At 43.7% G+C, this 20,750-nt stretch overlaps 1 protein-coding gene across 2 annotated transcripts in view; it reads left to right on the top strand.

The window, feature by feature from the left end:
* The window catches only part of KCNN3 (potassium calcium-activated channel subfamily N member 3), a 196,268-nt gene that overhangs the window by 125,633 nt on the left and 49,885 nt on the right, over positions 1-20,750 (top strand). For both annotated transcript variants that reach the window (XM_068252282.1, XM_068252283.1), the window contains exons 3-4: positions 9,781-10,199; positions 15,348-15,489. In XM_068252282.1, coding sequence (XP_068108383.1) covers positions 9,781-10,199; positions 15,348-15,489 — 561 coding nt within the window. The remainder of the gene's footprint in view (positions 1-9,780; positions 10,200-15,347; positions 15,490-20,750) is intronic.

Below are 20,750 nucleotides of genomic sequence, written 5' to 3'. Positions count from 1 at the left end.
ACTCCCCTATAAACACTGACCCAGGAAACAAAATGGCCGCTGTTATGTCAAAGCAGCAGACTTGTGAAGTAAAACATTGACAGCCATTGTGAGGCTTCCCTGCTGTCACTCAATCATGGTCCTCGCCCAGGAACAGGTGACAAAGCCTGCACATTAATGCGCATAATTACCATCCATTCCATAAACATCTCACTCTGATGAATCCGCCGCCTCATCTGCATTAAATAATGGGGGGAGAAAACACCATTTACATACAGAACAGGTGGGTTTAATGAACGAGCCGCGAAACGCACAATTAAAAGAGGAAAAAATGTGCAAATTCCATCATAGAGAAATCATTTTATCCGGGAATTGTTTGGGAGAGGCATACGCTTTCTAACAGATGGAACGCAATAGTAAGAGCAGGAAAAAAAACCCTCATTCGCATCCTAATTATTAGGTTGTGAATCTGACTGAACAGAAGCTGAGAGCGGCTAAAAATAAATGCTAACACAGAATGGGATTGGAGAGTGTTCCTCCCTTCTATTTGCAGTAATATTTCCAGCCAAGCCTCCTTTGGAAATGCCAATACCCAGGAGGTGTCAAGCCAGAGGGCAACTGGGGATCTCCCACGATGCAGTGCGGGTGGATCAGCCGGCGACCAATAGAGAGGCGGAGGTGGTAGCAAAACTGGGCTGGAAGTCTGAAGTAAGAAACAAAGCAAGATGATTCTACAATGTAGGGGGTATCATAATGTTTTAACCACTTCACCTCCAAGGGTTTTTCCCCTTAAAAACGCCAGAGCAATTTTCACCTGTCAGCGCTCCTTCCATTCATTCGCCTATAACTGTATTACTACTTACCACAACAAAACAATCCAGGGCTGTGGAGTCGGTACAAAAATCTTCCGACTCCAACTCAGACTCCGACTCCACAGTATATGAAACCACGACTCCGACTCCGGTTACTCCGACTCCTTAGTCTAATATTTAACAGGGCTGTGGATTTTGTACAAAAATCACCCGACTCAGACGCCTCAGTTTATGAAACCACGACTCCGACTCCAACTCCGGGTGCCCAAAATTACTCCGACTCCTCGACTCTGACTCCAACTCCACAGCCCTGAAACAATCTAAATCTTGGTTTTTTTTTGCCACCAATTAGGCTTTCTTTGGGGGTTACTTTTTGCTAAGAATTATTTATTCTAAAAGTGTTTTTTGTTTGCCCATTATAGTTTTAAAATAATAAATGCTACCATAATTAAAACCCACACATTTTATTTGCCCATTTCTCCTGGTTATTGCAACGTTTAAAATGTTTCCCTAGTACAATGTATGGTACCAATATTTTATTTGGAAATAAAGGTGCATTTTTTTTCAGTTTTGCGTCCATCACTACGTACAAGCCCATAATTTATAAAGTAATAGTAATATACCCTCTTGACATGCATATTAAAAAAGTTACATCCCTAACTATTTACAGTATGTATTTTTTTAATTGTAAATTGAAAAAAAAAATTGGTAACAATTGGGGAGTGTGGGAGGTCAGGGGTTAATTTCAAAATCTAAAAATAAGATCTAAATAGGTATTTTATTGAAAAAAAAATGTAGATGTAATTTTACTATTTGGCCACAAGACCTCGCGGCTGACTTCCTTATGCGTAATATTACTATGCAAAGAGGAAGTTATGCGTGGATGGTCTTTGCGAATGAAGGCGCCATCTCATGGACAGCTACATTCATTCACACGGGGACTTAGAGCAATGAATGGGAACTGTGTTCCCATTCATTGATCTAGCGGCTAACGAACGAGTGCGGGGGGGCGCACAGGGGGCGAGCGGGAACACGCGGCGGGGAGGGACATTTTGCAGGGGTGTAGTTACTTGTCCCGGGGGAGGGAAAGTGGGTTAATGATCACCTGGGATTTATTATGATATATTGATAAAATATTGTCAGGATCCTCATTGGTCCGTTAAAGGGAGCTTGAAGTGAAATAAAAACAAAACAAAAACAGATACTCATCTAAGGAGAGTGAAGGTTCTGGGTCCTGCAGAGCCGTCCCGTTACTCTCACGGTCTGCTTGTTCCAGCGCTGGATCCCCTGTTCAAATCTCCTGCTGCGGGATGCTTCGGAAGTGTTCAGGAGCCCGAGTGCTCCAGAAGATGGGCGGCTCTGTACTGCGCATGTACGTGAGAGAGCATGCTCACGCATGCGCCGTATGGAGTGGCCTGTCTTCGGGAGCACTCGGGCTCCTGAAGCCTTCTGAAGCCTCCCGCAGCAGCAGAAAGCAGCCTCCGACCCATCGATCAATGACTGCTAACAGGGGACACCATGCTAGAACAGAGGGACTGTAGGAGAATTAGGACCCAGAGCATTCCCTCTCCTTAGGTTAGTATGTTTTGTTTTTTATTTCACTTCAGATTCACTTTAAAACCACTCTCCAACTGCCTAACGCAGGATAGCGGCCGCAGAGTGGCTCCCCCAGGACCCCCTACCGCAGTAATCTCCATAGGCTTTTTTTGGTGGTGCGGTGCGATCAGCTGATAGCAGTGTGAAACCGACCTCAATGTAGTCTAAACAGTCAACACTAATACTACAAAAAGATTTGTTTTTGCAAATAAAAAGAGTATCACTTTCAGCATTCACCTTTCTGGTGCTGCACCCCAACACGGCCGCAATCCTCTCGTCTTTCCACAGATTAACCTTAAAGTTTCTGCGCCGCCAAGTCTACGACGGACGGTGACAGGTTCTCTTTATGAAGGCGGAGGAGAAGGAACGGTAATAAATGACGGATTGTGAGAAGTAGATTTACTGTACTTAGAGAAGTCTCGGTAATCTGATGAAAATGCATTAAAATGCCAGCCTGAGACTCTCAAATATTATTCAGTTTTATGAAAAATATAAATCCTTCCCCGTCTCGCTCGCGAATAGTTCTTCGGTGAGATTGTTTGAACAAAGCCGGGTATTTCGCTCACAAAAAATGTTAGATATAGAAAATTCGGATGTGATTCCCCAGTGCCTTTGCGGCATCATTAGTATTTATGAATGTACATTATTTATTTAAAGGGCACCTGATCTGAAACAAAGCTACTTGAGGTTGGCACAGAGGTTTGTTCTTGCTGGATCCACAAACCTCTGTGCGTTGTCTTTTCCTCTCCACCTTTCCCCCAGTCCTCATAATCACTCCTTGAGAAATGTGACTTTTGGCTTGGGTCAAAATTGCAGATAGGAAGAGGCGGGCTTGCCATGATGATCCCTCCTTCACCCTCCCATTTACTTCCTGAAATGTATCACAGGCAGCAACATCTTTAGTACTGGCAGGTGATCTCAGCTGAACGTATGTTTACTGAGATTTTTAAAGCCATTCCACATAAGACAAGACAAGACAAATAACATTTATATTGCGCTTTCCTCCTTGCGGACTCAAAGCGCCAGAGCAGAGCAGCAGCCACTAGGGCACGCTCTATTGGCAGTAGCAGTGTAAGGGAGACTTGCCAAAGGTCTCCTACTGAATTAGTGCTGGCTTACTGAACAGGCAGAGCCGAGATTTGAACCCTGGTCTCCTGTGTCAGAGGCAGAGCCCTTAACCATTACACCATCAGCCAACCAGCAGCATTAATTTGCCTACAAAATTTGCATAATGCTGCATCAACTCAATGATTTGCACCTCACTGACCATACCTACATATAGTGATCCAGAGGCTTCCCTCTCCCTGAGGTAAGTACCCCCTAGGGGCACACACACCTTGCAGCGCTGGGTCCCTGGTCTGAATCCCAGCCAGGACACTATCTGAAAGGAGTTTGTATGTTCTCCCCGTGTCTGCGTGGGTTTCCTCCGGGCACTCTGGTTTCCTCCCACATCCCGAAACATACAGATAAGTTAATTGGCTCCCCCCTAAAAATTGGCCCTAGACTACGATACATACACTACACGATACATACATAGACATAGGTAGGGGTTAGATTGTGAGCCCCTCTGAGGGACAGTTAGTGACAAGACATTATACTCTGTACAACGCTGCGGAAGATGTCAGTGCTATACAAATACTAAATAATAATAATATAGGGCAATATATAGATATAGGAAGTGTTTCTGATGCTGAAACCAGGAAAATGACTATATAAGTGGGTATCCTGACTAATTTACTGCATTCTACTAAATGTCACTACAGGGCCTCTTTCATGTAACAAAGGTAGATTATAAGTGCACTCATCCTTTTAAATCAGAGGTTTTCAAACCCATCTAAGTCCTCGCTACCAGAATAAGCTTTGTGGACTTCCTCTTCAGAATCACAAGTTAATCGATGTATGAGCTAATGAGCTACATGTCAAGGGTTCTTGTGTGAAAATCTGAAAAACACACATTGCTGGGAAGTTCTGTCCTAGATTGGAGAATGCCTGCTTTAAAGTGAACCCGAGGTGAGAGTGATATGGAGGCTGCCATATTTATTTCCTATTAATACCAGTTATCTGTCTGTCCTGCTGATCCTCTGCCTCTAACACTTTAACCTCCTTGCCGTTCTAATTCCTGCGGCCGCGGGAAGGTTTATTTTGCATTTTTTTTTAATCATGTAGCTAGCCTAGCGCTAGCTACATGATGCCCCCCTCCCTGCGGCGTCCCTCACCCCCCTCCCCCCCTCCGATCGGCGCCGGCGCACTCGCCCATAAGGAAATCCCGTTCTGAACGGGATTTCCTTTAGGGCTTCCCCCCGATCGTGATGACGTCATCGACGTTGTGACATCAGCGGGAGTCCCGATCCACCCCTCAGCGCTGCCTGGCACTGATTGGCCAGGCTGCGCACGGGGTCTCGGCGGGGGGGCCCCTCTAATGTGGTGGGTAGCAGCGAATCGGCGGCGGGCAGCGGCGATCGCAGGTAACACGCAGCAAGCAAAGTGCTTGCTGCGTGATTTTTAAAAAAAATTATGTAAATCGGCCCAGCAGGGCCAGAGCAATCCTCTGCGGCGGGTTACCCCGAGCTTAGCTCGGGATAACTGGCAAGGAGGTTAAGCCAAACGCCCTGAACACGCATGCAGCAGATCAGGTGTTTCTGACATTATTGTCAGATCTGACAAGAATAGCTCCATGCTTGTTTCTGGTGTGATTCAGACACTACTGCAGCCAAATAGACCAGCAGGGCTGCTAGGCAATCCTGTATTGTTTAAAAGGAAATAAATATGGCAGCCTTCATATAACTCTCACCTCAGGTTCACTTTAAAAGAAGCATTTACAGAAAGGAAGCCATGTTTATTCCATTTTCCAAAAATGCCCGGCTGCTAGGCCTCGTTCACACTAAGGGTGGTTTTGCCCTTTTTTTCGAACGCAGGCGATTTTCAAAATCGACCACAAAACGCTTGTGCAATGAACCTCTATGAGATGGTTCATATCAGCGCCTTGTGCCCGCTTTGCGGTTGGCAAAGCGGTGCCTGTACCATTTTTGGGGAGTTTGTGCTATAATGGAAGGTAAAGCAAAAACGCAAACCACTCACAAAAACGCTTTGTGCGGCAATTGCGTTTGACCCAGAAAATACATTGTATTTATTCTTAAAAAACGCAAAGAGTTCACTTCTTGACTTGCTTCAGGGAGTGAATGAAAAAAACGCTCTGGAAAAGCGTTTAGAAAAGCGCTTTTAACAAAAACGCGGCGTGCAGTGGGGTGACGGGAGGGCAAAAAATAGCGCACAAAAACGTTTTCGTTTTTAGGTGTGAATGAGTCCTCATGGCCTTGATAGAGATGTTCAATAAGATGCTAATTGTTGTGGCTAATGCTGGGCATACACGGCTTGTCTTTGCCGCACGATTCTACCGTTCGATTGTTTCGCCGCTCGATTCTGCAGTCGGTTCTCTTATCTTCCGCTCGTTTGTTGTATCTTATTCCATTCACTGCTATCAAGAATGGAGCGGCGAAATGATCGAGCGGGAGATCGGAACTGTCGGAAATTATCTAGCGAGCCATTTAAATGCCCAGCATTACCTCCAAATTCTAATCAGTGTGCAGTTTGGAATTGGGCCAATCAAACACCCCACCTGTGGATTTTGAGTGGACCATTTTCAAGCAGCATACAACTTGCATGACATATGGAACTGGCATGCAAGCTGGAATTGTTAGTATCTAGTTGACCATCTCTATCTTTTGACTTTAAGGCTACTTTAACACTGGGACGCTGCGTTTTGATACGACGTTAAAGTAGCAACGCAAACAACGCAACGTCCCAAAAATGTCATAACGCAACTCTATGCCCTGTTATCGTCGCATACAGTAGAGCATACAGGCAATAAAAGTATGCTTCCAGGTCATTACTGAGCATGTGCAAACAGTCCAACGCAGCTAATAACGTGTATAACGCACAGCATGCAGCACTTTCTAATAATGCTACACGTTACACACAAACGCAATGTGCGCACTGTGAATGTTGCACAGACTTAGTATTGCTGTGCGTTAGTCCACTTTAAAACTTTTTCTAACGTGCGACTTTAATGTCCCACTGTGAAAGAGGCCTAAAGAGGACCTGTAGTGAAAATAACATGATGAATAAAATTGCTTATTGTTTACAGTATTCATTTATAGATTATTTGGTCAGTGTTTGCCCATTGTAACATCTTTCCTCTCCCTGATTTACATTCTGAAATGTGTCACTGGTGGTGACATCTTTAGTTCTGCCAGGTGATCTGTACGGAATGTTCGTTACTGAGAGTTCTATGCACCGAGGGAGATGCTGCTTGCTGGGCAGTTGGAAAAAGCCATTATTTCCCACAATGCAACAAGGTTCAAAGACAGCAAACTATCAGAACCATGGTCATGACATCACACTGTGGGAGGGGTTTCACCACAATGTCAGCCACACAGCCACCCATGATGCATTATTTGAGAAAAGGTAAAGATTTCTCACGGGAAAGGGGGTATCAGCTACTGATTGGGATGAAGCTCAATCCTTGGGTTACAGTTCCTATTTAAAGAGACTCTGTAACAAAAAAAAAGTTCCCCTGGGGGGTACTCACCTCAGGAGGGGGAAGCCTCAGGGTCTCAATGAGGCTCCCCCCATCCCTGTAGCTGCAGGCAGTCCAGCGCTGGCTCCCCCGAAGCGTCCCGCAATCCTCACTCGACAAGCCTGATAAGGCTGGATATATTTACCTCTCCTGGCTCCAGCAGGGGGCGCTGTTGTGGCTCTCCACACGGAGATAGGCAGAAATAGCCGATCTCCGTCGGGTCCGCTCTACTACGCAGGCGCAGGAGACTTGCACCTGCGCAGTAGAGCGGCCCGACAGTGATCGGCTATTTCTGCCTGTGTCCGAGCAGAGAGCCGATACTGCGCCTGCGCTGGAGCCAGGAAGGTAAATATTTAGGATATAGAAGAGCTGGCAGGCACTCGGGTAAACGCTGTGGATATCGGTCAACAGCTGCAACACCCAATAAACTATGTGCTCATGACATATAGGTTAACCTCAGAAGAAGCTTGACGTTAGCCTATGCGAAATGGTCGTTAGGCCGTGCACCTCACTGGCGCCCACCACCGCTGCCTCCCACCAACACCCAGGTACAGCCTTGGACTTTATTGTGATTTTGCAACAATTTTTCATGCACTGTCAAGATTCATATTTGTGCCACTTGCTTACCATTAAACCATTGTGCCTAACTTTTCTGCTCCTTTGATCAAAGGTAAATATTTACATCCCCGCCGTTCCAGGAGCTTTTTCGCCGCTGCCGAGGGACACAAGAGGACGGGGGAAGCCTTGATCGATCCTGCAGCAATCAACCTGCAGCAGGAAGGGGGCCTGGGACGATTGCACTATCTATATTAACCTGTCAGTGCACTCTGCATAACGCTACCCCCCGCTCAGTGACGTACTCCCTGCTGGACAGGAAGTACCTCGCTCGATTACTGGTGCTTTGCGCATGTGTGCAGCTACGGCGATTGCTCGTGCACACTTAGACTTGCATTGCTGAATAGTCTGTGCGGAAGTACGGATCACGCGGCAGCGTACTGCAGAGTTTGCAGTGGGCTTGCGGCAATTTTGCTACATCTGTCGCACCACCTCGATAGTGTGGGGCCAGATGCACTAAATTTCGGCAGGTCAATTTTACTGTTACTAGCACAAGTAATTGCATTGTCATAGCAACGCTGCAATACCACGGTAACGCAAGTGACAAAACCGACCAGTGACACCCACCCAGTAGCAGTAAAATTGCAATGCGCTCCCTGTGCACAGCAACATTAGCGGAGTTTATTGGATCAAGCTCGATGGAAAAAAATCTTAGCGAGTTGTCATGCTGTGTTTCAGTAAATTACCGAACTATTACCGTATGTGTGAAAATCTTGGTGAATTTGGAAACTGGCGTGACTAGGGAGGAGCAGAGTTGTGGTGGGCCCAACCTCTAACCTTCCCTTCCTCTGATACGGGGGACCATCCTTCAGATCAGGTGATTTTGTGGCTACACTTGTTATGGGTGTGACGATCCTGATGGCCATACTTGTTTTATGAGCCTTGTGAGATGGACCCAATGCCATGGAGGGCACCGAGGGGAGGCAAGGGAAGGGGTTTGAACATTGAGGGGGGCATCAAAGTCTCGCTGGGGGGCCCATGAATTGTAGTTACTCCATGTCTAAAATACTGCATGATGTATATTTGGTAATTTACCGAACATAACATTTTTACCAAACGCTTCTGAGTGCTTTTAAAAAGTTCTTGGCTAATGTATTTGAAAGGGATGGAGCACACCAGAGAGATGTGATTTTCTCCCAAACGCAAACTCGGGTCCTGCAGCATTTCTGAGGCGATTCAGCCTCAATGTTAAGTATAGGAAAGTGGAAAATCGATCTGAAAGGCGCTAGATCAGAGTGATTTTCCAAGCGTTTTTGTTACAGAAGCTGTTCAGCTACAGCTCTACTGCAACAGAAAATTAACAGAAAATTGGTGTGCACTGGCACTCAGTGAATGTAACCCTTTGGGGACCGGCCGCCTAACACCCCTTCAGGACCAGGCATTTTTGCAGAAGGGGGGGGGGGGGGTTCTGGCTGAGCAGTGACCCCCCATGGTGGCTAGGTGTCCCCCGAGTGTGCAGCAGCCTTCACTCACCTTCCAGGCTCCAGCAACGAGCCGCAGCGGATCCCTCTGCTCCGGCCGGCATCTCAGCTCCTACTGCTGCTTAGTTCCGGGTCGCGGCTTGATGACGTTATCAAGCCGGGACCCGGTGCTGACATCAGAAGGAGCAGAGATGCCAGCAGGGACGGATCTAGGGGGGGGGCAAGCGGGTCTCTTGCCCCAGGCGCAGTTTGTTGAATTCTTAAAAAGGCGGAAAAATTTGGATGGGGAATAGCAGTTTAGGCGCCAAAACCTGACCTTGCCCCAGGCGCAACTTGGGGCAACTTGGTCTAGATCCGTCCCTGGATGCCAGCAAGAGCGGTGGGGAGCGCCTATCGTCGCGGGAACGGCAGGGAGGTGAGTGGGTCCTCTTCTTTCCCCCCTACCGCCGCAGCTGTCAAATTGATCACTACGATCCGACGCTGATCGTAGTGATCACGTGATCAGCAGCCATATGCGATAGCTGCTGATCACTGAGGGGAGATGCCAGCTGTCATATGACCGCTTAATCTCCCCTCTCCAGTGCGCACGATCGCGTTGGGACGGGTCGTTAGCGCGGACGTTGAATCAACGTCCGGTCAGAGCGGTAGCACCACCTGCTGGACGTTGATTCAACGTACCTGGTCCCCAAAAGGTTAAACTATACATATCAGTTTTCGGGTGGGCATGTGCCTTGAATGTGCCAGCTCCTGACTACTCTTGTTTCCTCTCTCTCTCCTGCAGCTGTTCGTCATCGACAACGGCGCGGACGACTGGCGGATAGCGATGACCTACGAGCGGATTTTCTACATCAGCCTGGAGCTGCTTATCTGTGCCATCCACCCCATCCCCGGGGAGTACAAGTTCTTCTGGAATGCCCGGCTGGCCTTCTCCTACACCCCATCGCAGGCCGAGGCCGACGTGGACATTATTCTTTCCATCCCCATGTTCCTGAGGCTCTACCTGATCGCCCGCGTCATGCTCTTGCACAGTAAACTTTTTACGGACGCCTCTTCTCGCAGCATAGGGGCGCTAAATAAGATCAACTTTAACACCCGTTTTGTAATGAAGACTCTGATGACCATCTGCCCCGGCACCGTGTTGTTGGTCTTCAGCATATCTCTGTGGATTATAGCTGCCTGGACCGTACGTGTCTGTGAGAGGTGAGGAGGGGTGGGTGTGATAGATACAGAGCCCCGCCCACCGAGGAATTAAAGGATGAGTCGTCCAAAAATGAAATTCCGGTAATAGGTGATGTGTGGTTAACGAGTTATGTGATGGTTTATTTTATTTGTCAGAGGCTTCAACTGTTAGATTTCCATGCAGAAGTTCTTAAAGTATACCAGAGACTAATCACCCTCATGTATTTTACCATATATATCAGTGGGAGCATTAAAGAAAACACCTACCCTGCTCTCTGTTTCATTCTTCACTGCTCAGCCTGCTTGTTATTAGCCATGATAAAATCCCAGACTGAGCATTCAGTCTGGCTTTGTTCAGGAATCATTATAGCGAAGTCATTATAGTAAAGCCAGAAGGGGGCAGGCTTGGACTTGAAAAGACATCAGAGAAGACTGACTCAGCTATATTGATTCCTGAGCAAAGCCAGACTGAATGCTCAGTCAGGGAATTTATCAGGGCTGATAACAAGCAGGCTAAGCAGTGAAGAATGAGAGCAGGGTAGGTGTTTTCTCTAATGTTCCCACTTCCCACTGATATATATATGGTAAAATGCATGAGGGTGCTTCGTCTCTGGTTCACTTTAAAGCGGGTTGTGACATCCAGAAATTAAAAAAATGCCAATAAATAGTTAATGACCCCAAAATATATGTAACTCACTCTTCATTTTGTTTTCTAAAATAGGTCCCTATATGTCCACAATGTTTTTTTCTTTTGACCTTGTCCAGGTGCCTTTGCCTAATGGCAGAAACTGTGTGGTGCGTGCCAGTGAGGATTGTGGGAATTTTTTTTAAGTTACTGTAACAAGTTTATCTCAGCATGCAAATAACAGAAAGCTTCCTGTTTCAGATAAGATAAGGATACTATGACCAGAAAAAAAATGAATCCCACTTAAAGCAGAACTGAACTCAGACCTCCTCTCTGCTCTAAAAGATACACAACAGCATAATAACCTTTCAACAACAAAACATTTCTTTGTTACAGCTGATACAAATCCTACAATAAATCTGCGCTGTTTCTACTTCCTGATTCATGGAAGCAGACATATTGTTTACAGCCTGTGCTTTCAAATGAGCTTTTCTGCCATCTCTGCCTTGGCAGTCATGTGACACAGGGGAGAGATCAAATAAACATTCTAAATACACACTGGGTGCATTTCTCTATGTTTTCCTTCTGTCCTGTGTCCTGTTCAGCTCCACTTTAAAGAGATTACACATTGATGTAAGCCTGTTGTCTAGGTGATGGTTGCTGTGGGAGGGACGGTAAGCTGTGGCGGTAAGGAGGAAAAACATTAGGCTGGGTTGAAAAAAAGTAAAAGAAAAAAAAGCATAAGTGATGTCAGTTTTGGCAACACTGAGAAACAGTTCAGATGGAAACAAACCATTTTTCTCCTAAATCTGACAGTGAACACTAAAACAGGATAGGTAAGCAAAATAAGGTATTTTCTTATTGGATGATTGTTTTTTCCAGTTAATATGGACTCTCACCCTACTTTAATGTTCACCATGTTTTTTGTCTCCTCCCCTTCTGCAATATTGAGTGTCCAGTGTTTCCTCCCCTCGTGTATTTTTATTTTATTTCCCCTTTACAATGCATAGAGAATAAAATAATTACTATAAAAAAAATAAAAAAATCACCCCCTATCTACCCCCCCCCCCAAAAAAAACCCCTAATTTGTGGCAAAAAGAAAAAAAAAAACACAAGCTATAGATCATTTAGGTGTGAAAAGTAGCGATAAAGTTATTGACGACTGTGAAAACTGAAACGTTAAAGTTGCTCACGTCCACAAGGTGTAAACAACCCACAGGATGAAGTGGTTAAATATCAGTTTTGGCAAAGTCGTCCTTTGAGACAGCTCTTATGAAAAGCAGTGTGTGTGGTGCCATAGAGACCAATCAGGAAACAGACATTATCTGTTCATGGCAGGCCAGGGATTAAAAGGGAAGTCCTGATTGGCTATAGGAGATAATACCGGCCCGTTTTTATTCCTTTAGTGTTCTTAATTGAGCCCAGCTGTGTTGATGCTGTACATAAAAATGGGATTATGTTGTGCAGTTAGGTAAATCCCACTTTAATTAACTGAAATCACATTTCCTCCCATAGTCTAATTACACAGAAGGTTGTTTCATAAAAGCAAAACTCCACTGAGCATTGGTCGTAGTTAAGACGCCCACCTAAGACAATGCCATTATCTTTGAAGGCCTAGAACTCTTTCTGTGCTGATAGGCTCTTTAAGTTCCCCTTCCGGCTCTAACAGACAGGTGCATATCCAGATATCTGGGTTGTACAGTGTATACAGAATAATCTCGTTATAAACTCGTAAACTCCAAGGGACCACGGAAAGTGGAGTACTATATTAGTTTACTATATCAGAAGTTTACTATATCAGAAATTGTTCTAGAAATGGTCCATCATGCCCTGGTACATTCCCTGCTGCAAAGGAGCCAACTCTGTCCTCCCATTGGAGGTACAGTACAAGCACTTGCACATTTGGTGTAATACAAGGGTAAATATACCTTAGGGCTGCATAGCCAGGTTGGACAAATTGCTGGTAGAGTATGCAAGGCTTCTTAAAAATTTCAGCTGCCTGTCACTGAATAGAGGCAGCCACTCACTTCCTGTGAGTGGCTCCAATACCTCCGCAGGCGGGACTTAGCACTCTCCTCTCCACTCTCCTTAGTTATGCAGCGAGATGGCCCACTGCCCTACAAGTGAAAGTAGCCTTTACTGAGCTCCACGCGCTACCAGGAGCGCCATCACTAACAAGGGAAAAGATACTCAGAGTACGTAGATTCCTGTGGGAGGAGCGTGACAATAGTTTTATCAATAATTGCAGAGTGGAAGTGGTAAAGCTGTGTCCTCTTTTGTTTATGTTCACATTATTCCTCATTTTCCCCAGGCGTACAGTACTGTATATCCAGCGCAGGTGCCATTATATTATTCTTGTCTTACAAATGTTATCAGGCATCAGCTCACCTGCATCCAGCCTGAAGAGAGCAGCGACCATGGGTGTCACACTGACATAAGACACATGCACCGCACACTGTTTACTATTAGAGATGGCCCAGCCTTGGAGAACTCATGGAGAAGCATGTGATCAGTATGATCAGCTGATAGATTTGTAAGGCTCTGATTTGCTGTGATGACCTCCTGGTTTAACACATGATCATGACCAGCAAATCAGAGCCTTACAAATCTATCAGCTGATCAAACTGATCATGTGCTTCTCCATGAGCTCTCCAAGGCTGGGCCATCCCTATTTACTATATCCAGAGTCAGACTGAGGCTCCCTGCACACTGCAAATCTAATTTGCGATTCTGATTCCAATTTGAGATTCCGATTTTCCCTGATGCTATCAAAAGAAAAATGCAGAAAAAACGCAGCATGCAGTACCGATTAACCATTTAAGCCGCCTAGATATGATTGTCACGTCCAGGCAGCTGCTGTAGCGCTGCTGCGCGCTTCCGTGTTGCCCACCCCGTTAGCCCCGAGATCAATGAATGGGAACATAGTTCCCATTCATTGATCTAAGTCCCCAGTAGAAAGACCGACGGCTTCTTACCAGAAGCCACCGTCTTTCTGATTAAAAAAAAAAATTCCCGTCCTCCTCATGCTTCCTGAGTGAGAGCATTCGCTTCCAGGACTAAAAAAAAATGCTTTTGACTGTGGCCATCTTGTGGCCAAATAGTAAAACTACATCTACATACATTTTTCAATGAAATAAACACACATTACATTTAAAATTAACTGTTTACCTCCCAACCAAAAATAACCCAAATAAAAATTTTAATGGAAAAAAAAAATTACAATAATAAAAAAAAAAAACCATAGTTACCTAAGGGTCTGAACTTTTTTTTAATATGCATGTGAAGAGGGTATATTATGAAAAAAGATTACATTATAAGCTTGTAAATAGTGATGGACGCAAAACTGAAAAAAATGCACCTGTATTTCCAAATAAAATATTGGCGCCATACAATGGCCTCAATTCACTAAGATCATGCTGGAGATAAGGCAAGAGAAAACTTACCTCCACACAGTAAGAGAGTTATCTTATCTCTTCATTCCTTACGTTACCTCTTCTGTAGTTAATTTACCTCCTCTGTAGTTAATTTACCTCCTCTGTAGTTAAGTTACCTCCTCTGTAGTTATTTTCACACGCAGTTAATGAACAGCCTGTCTTTAACTCTGGAGTTATTTTAAGGATTAAAGAGTTAACTTAAAGACAGAAGAGTTAACTTTAGGTTTGCCTGAGGTAAAATGTTTCCTGAATACTACATGCCTTATCACCATGGTAACAACTCTAGAAGAGTTATTAAAGACAGGAGATAAGCTTAGTGAATTGAGGCCATTGTGATAGGGACATAATTTAAATGGTGTAATAACCGGGACAAATGGGCGAATAAAATACACAGGTTTTAATTGTGGTAGCATGTATTATGTTAAAGCTATAATGGCCTAAAACTGAGAAATAATGAATTTTTTCAATTTTTTTCTTAATATTCCTTTGAAAATACATTTAGAAAAAAATTATTCTTAACAAAATGTACCACCCAAAGAAAGCCTAATTGGTGGCGGAAAAAACAAGATATAGATCAATGCATTGTGATAATTAGTGTTAAAGTTATTGGCGAATGAATGGGAGGTGAAAATTGCTCGGATGCATAAAGTGAAAAACACCCGCAGTCTGAAATGGTTAAAAATCGGAATCGCATGTGAAAATCGATTAACAATCGAAACTGGAATCGCATGTAGTGTGCAGGGAGCCTTTTTTGAGGGCCAAAAAATGTTTACTATAACAGAAGTTTTATTATATCAGAGTTTACTATACCGGTCATTGCTCCCATAGACTTATAATGGAGATTAGCCGGGACCTGGAGAGGTAGTTTACTATACCCAAATGTCTACTATACCTGAGTTTATTATAATGAGTTTATACTGTATTTAGCCACTCTCTTGCCACTTGTGCAAATTGGAATCCAGAAACTAGAACCAGAGCTCTCATGATGTAATTCGAAGTACGCTGGCCTTGCTCTGAGCATTAGGCAAGGAGAACTAGAACTAGGCGGCTCTCATTTATAAAGGTTGACCACCAATGTCTACTTTTAATCACCGTCTGCTCCTTCCATAGATACCATGACCAGCAGGATGTCACCAGCAACTTCTTAGGTGCCATGTGGTTGATATCCATCACCTTCCTCTCCATCGGCTACGGCGACATGGTGCCAAACACCTACTGTGGGAAAGGCGTCTGTCTCTTAACCGGCATTATGGTGAGTCAGAGTTTTCCTTAAAGCCTACTATAATCGGGAATCCACAGAAAAGTTACCAGTACTTTTGAGAAACATTGGATACAGTGTGACTGGCCTATTTTGATACTCCTCTGTTTTACATAAAGCAGGATTGTCAGTCAAAAAATCAAATGCCATTTACCCACTGCTCTGTGTTTATTATGTAGTCTACATGCAGTCTGCATTGCAAGCATTCCAATATAATCATAAATGTTTCTGCTGTAATTAATCTTATCTCAGTCTGGCTCTATTCTGGTACATTATTATTATTATTAATTGTATTTATAAAGTGCCAACATATTACACAGCGCTGGACATTAATTTAGGTACATTGCCGGGGAAAGGGAAGATTTTTATCTCCCCTCTCACATTCCTGCTCCTCACTGATTGGCTGAGGGCAGTTCAGTGTGACACAAGGCTGAGAAGTGAAATACACCTCACCTTCTGCAGAAACTGCTGAAATACGATCTATGTTGTGCTCACATGTGTTTACAAAGCAAGCTAGATATGAAAGTGCAGTTTTTAGGAGGAAAAAAAAGAGTAAGGGAGGAAATGACATCAGGATTGGCTTTGGTCAGAGGCAGTAAAGATGGAAAATGCCTGAAACAGTTTTCTCTTTATTTACTATATAAAATTCACTGAAATCAAACCGTGGACAGTACAATGCATATGTTACATAAATAGAACACGTATTTATCTACTTATATATGTGCTTTTTTTCCTTGGGACAGTATGGCTGTCCCTGCTGCTTTATATAACATTAGGATCTTGAGATCAAGAGTTTAGAAGCTTCAGCAATCTAGGGCATTTTGGGCCACTGTTCAAAATAAATCTGCTAAATCAAAACCAGATTGCCTTGCGATCAATTATTCCGTTATAAATGAATGCCTGGCTGATTGTGCTCCCGCTTTCTAACTCAAACGACTTCTGTTGTTATAATAATATACGTGGCTACTTCCTGCTGAGTTCATAGCTTCCCCAGTTTCTTCCTCTTCCTGCCTTCCAAAGCCCTCCACTTGTGTTTCTCAGTACTAGTCACGTGTCTGGGATTTTAATTTGATATCTGTGAATCAGGCATTACGGAGAGTACTGATAAGTAGGGATGGCAATGCTAGGAGAACTCATGGAGGAGCATGTGATCAGTTTGATCAGCTGATACATTTGTAAGGTTCTGATTTATCAAATGTGGATGCAAGCGCTCATCAGATCTTGCTGCTGTTGGGATTGAACCACCAGGCACCCGTGAGGGAGAGAGCTTACTCTGTGAGTGTGACCACCGCTAGGTTGGTCAGAACACCCTCCAGGCACCCTGGGATCTCCTGTAGCCCTTGTAGTATTCTGGATGGTATCTTGCTAGGGTATATGCCTCCTCGGTACCTCATAAAATAAACTTGCATAGTGTACATCCGTTAAAATCTTTTTTTTTTTTTTTTTTTTTTATAAATCATACTTTATTAGTGTTAAATCCAAATAATACAACTACACATTTACATGTAATATCCAATCAAATTCTTACAATGCATATGTCCCGTATTAATAGAGACTACAAATGCTATAATTTCTCAAGCTACTCTCTTCTGAACATAATAACAACCTCCGTTTAAAATCTTAACATTTTATTTCAACAATGCATTCACATTTGGCTGGATTTGTTAACGGGCGCAGAGTTTAGAGGGCTTTCCCCCATTGCCTCCTGGGCAAGCTGTTCGAGTGGCCACGCGTTTGCTCCTCGTCAGCGTGTGGCGTGTGTACTTCCTGATTGTCCGTCAAGCTCCAGGGGTCCCCTGATGAGTCACGAGACGTGACGAAACATGTTGAGTAATGGGAGACAGCAATACAAAGGAAATGGGAGCTATACCACTACGTACACATGCTTAATTTGTTTTCCCAATAAAATGCCCATTCAGGAAAATTTGGTATGAAAATCTCGACTATTAATTGTACTGTGAGTCACAGCGGGATACTACCTCCTCATCCTCCGCCCTCCCTCCACTTTTCATAGGACAGCGTGGTCTCCTTGGCAGCCAGCCAGGTCCTTTGTGCACGGATCAAGGAACAAATCTCACCGTAGCGATTAGGACAGATCATTTTAGGCAACATTTATCCCCTAAATGTAAACATAAATGGATTTGCAGCTGGCTCAGTTGTCTTTGAAGAAATGCTTCTACTTCCTGTCTAGACAGGAAGTGATGGAATTCCCCCAGATGGCGATACTAACCGCAGTAGGTTTTTGACCCTTTCACTATTCAAAACAAAAAATGTTCTAGGAGACAGTAATAATTATGAGCTGGTGCACATTTATTTGCCTATTTAATGCAAATTGTAGCAGCTCAAAACTGAACCAATTCAAAATCATCGGCTACAATATTTGATTAGTCTAATTTCAGAATGCATACATTTTCATAAAATAAACTTAAAATTCATATTAAAATTATTATTAGCATCTTATTGATCATCTCTAAAATATTTTTGCCCAGGAATTTGCCTTTAACCCTTTAGCAGTCAATTTATTTAGAGGCTTGCATTGCTCCAGGCCAATTTATTTTAGCATTGTTTTTATTTCTTATTTGTTACATTTCCCTGCTCCTATTTAGTACTGCTGCAATGTGCATTTATGGCCACTTGTCCCTAGAGGGCAGTGTGCGACAATAACAGAGGACTTCTGCTTTCAGTTTCTATTTTTTCTGCTCAGTAGAGAGATCAAAGCTTTCCAAGAATTTACAGCACAACGTGTTCTGCTGACTGAAGTCAAAAGCAGATAACTCTATTGTCACGAGATAACTCTATTGAAGCTGATAATGGGTTAAGGGCCTTTTTCCACTACCAACATTTTGCCGCTTGCGGATTGCAAAATTCTAGGTTTAACTGATGGAAGCTGCGGCAAATGTTTCCATTTGTGCATTTTTTGTACTTTGTATAGGCGCACAGGAAAATCTCACTGCTATGCAATTTTTCTGCGGTTTGGCAATTCAAAATAGTTTCCCACCTTTTTTTTTTCCTAAGTACAAATAGCATCGGGGTGTACACTCGACAAATCGCGGCACAATTGTAGTAATGGAAAATACAAACAAAAACGCAATTGCAGCGCATTTGCGAATTTCTTGGTGACATTACTGACCAGAGATTGTTGTTGTGTTTTTTTTGTGTGTGTTTTTGCGTTACTGAGAAAAGTAAAACTTTTTAGGTTGTTAGATGATAGCTACTTTTTAGATTGTTAGATGATAGCTACTCTACAGTCAAAATTGCCACCTTGCTAATGAATAATTTGTTTCGCCACTTTTCTCTGTTGGGAAAACTATCTGCAGTCTGAATAAAAACCGCAAGAAAAAAGACCCAATGTACCGTGGAAAAATTAGAGACAGAGTGGGGAAATTCATTGTGGATAGACATATCCAGATCTACCATGATGTGACCTGAGGCAAATATTTCAGAGCGGCACTTTCTAGAGGCAGCAAACTGATAGGAGTCCTGTAAAAATGCAGGGTCCATAAAAAAAAACAAAAAAAAAACTGTCAGCTCTCTGTACCATTGTTCTAATGACTGCATGTGCCCGCCACACAGATAATACATTATACAAACTTTGGAATTTGTACACTGTCTCTGCTCCCCAGGGTTCGTAAACAACATTTGTCTCAGTCTGCAGCAATATTCTCATGACTTCATGTACAAAGTTACAGGCAAAACACTCACGGACACGGGTTTAAAAAAACTTGTAGCCAGGCCCCTATTCAGCCAGCCCTCTGAGGACATTCTTAGATTGACACACAGACTAGTGATTACGGACACAGTGGAGCAGGTAAGAGCAATCTGTATTACATGTCTGGAGATCAGTGAGATCGGACCGGCCTGGAATCAACAGGAAATATCATAATAATAATTATAAACACTAGGAACTATCAGAACTATTTTATTTATGGAAGTATCTTAAAATAATATAAAATCTTAAAAACAAGTACAGGGCAGGCGGATATAGATCAGTGACGAATAGCTGTCAGGTACATGTAGAGGTATTGCAGGGCTTAATGGCTCAGTCAGTTAAAAAAAAATTGTCCTCAATCTAATTGAACTTCTTGCTTTCTCATGCTAATTGGTTCTGGTAGAAGCTTTGGTCACTAAACTTCTGTGCATGTGTAAACATCCTGGTATATCCTTTGGTTTTAAAACAGGGCTCTGCAATGAGTTTGCATAAGTGTTGAAACTGTCATTGTTTCTGACTTTCTGTAACTTTAAATCACTCTCTCCTATCCCCCACACACACTGAGCAGGAATGATGAGGAACACCAATGGCAGTGACTGCACTTTGGTTGGGGGGATAATACGCAGCATGTTGGGGTATTTTTTTGTATTGATAATGCCCACTGACACCAGTGATGATACGTGGGGGCAATTGTTGCAGTTTACATGTGGGGTGATTACTGTCTGTCATATGTGTAGGGGCAGGATGGGAGGCGTCCTCATAATGTTTGCATCAGGCAGCAAAAAGTGTAGAACGAGCCGGCACTAGTGACAGATGGAGATCAAAATAACAATGGTAAAATAAAAAAAAAGTAGAAGGCATTTTTTGTGAGGCCTGTTTTGTCTCGTGAACCAAACGGCAGCCATTTTGTATTTCAATTTCCAGAAAAAAGTCCAATTCTCCAGCCGGCCGGTGGGGCGAATTAGAAAGTTTCCACTTCTAAAGCAGAAATGCCTTTGATTAGCCGTTATTGTCTTCACGGAGAAACGAAGAAATACATAACAAAAGCAGAGATGGCGACGGCGCTGCCCATCCGTCGGTATCCGCCACCGAATATGTAATTACGTCTGCCGCTGAACGCGTCCTGCGCCTTTTTTTTTGAGCCTTTCTTCTTTGGATTTAGCCAGCTCAGCAGCACTGGCAGTGTTTAATCAGCCTCCCGTTGATTAAAAATATCGCAATCTAATTCGGGCGCTCCAATTATCTCCTCAGCGGAATCCAAGTGTAATTATTTCTGCTGATATTTTTTTTCTCTTTTTCCTCTTTCGGAATTCGCCTTCCTCCCCGCCGCTGTCGCTTGTTTCTCTCGCCGTGTTCGGCTGCGGCTGTAGGCCTCGGAGATGCCCCGCGATCCTCGTTTTATTGTATAATTAATGTCATTTTGTAGCTGAGTCATTTCATGTTAGGGGTTTTCCTTCCCTTCCGCTCGCCTTTCTTCTGGTGGCTCCCCGCGCACGCATAGATTGTTATTGTTTGCTGGGTAATGAGCCCTTGGCGGTGGGCTTCA

This window comes from Hyperolius riggenbachi, chromosome 9 (assembly GCF_040937935.1).
Source record: "Hyperolius riggenbachi isolate aHypRig1 chromosome 9, aHypRig1.pri, whole genome shotgun sequence".
In the NCBI taxonomy this organism is placed as follows: domain Eukaryota; kingdom Metazoa; phylum Chordata; class Amphibia; order Anura; family Hyperoliidae; genus Hyperolius; species Hyperolius riggenbachi.
Note: the sequence above shows the minus strand (reverse complement) of the source record. Positions and strands in the feature narration are given on the sequence as shown.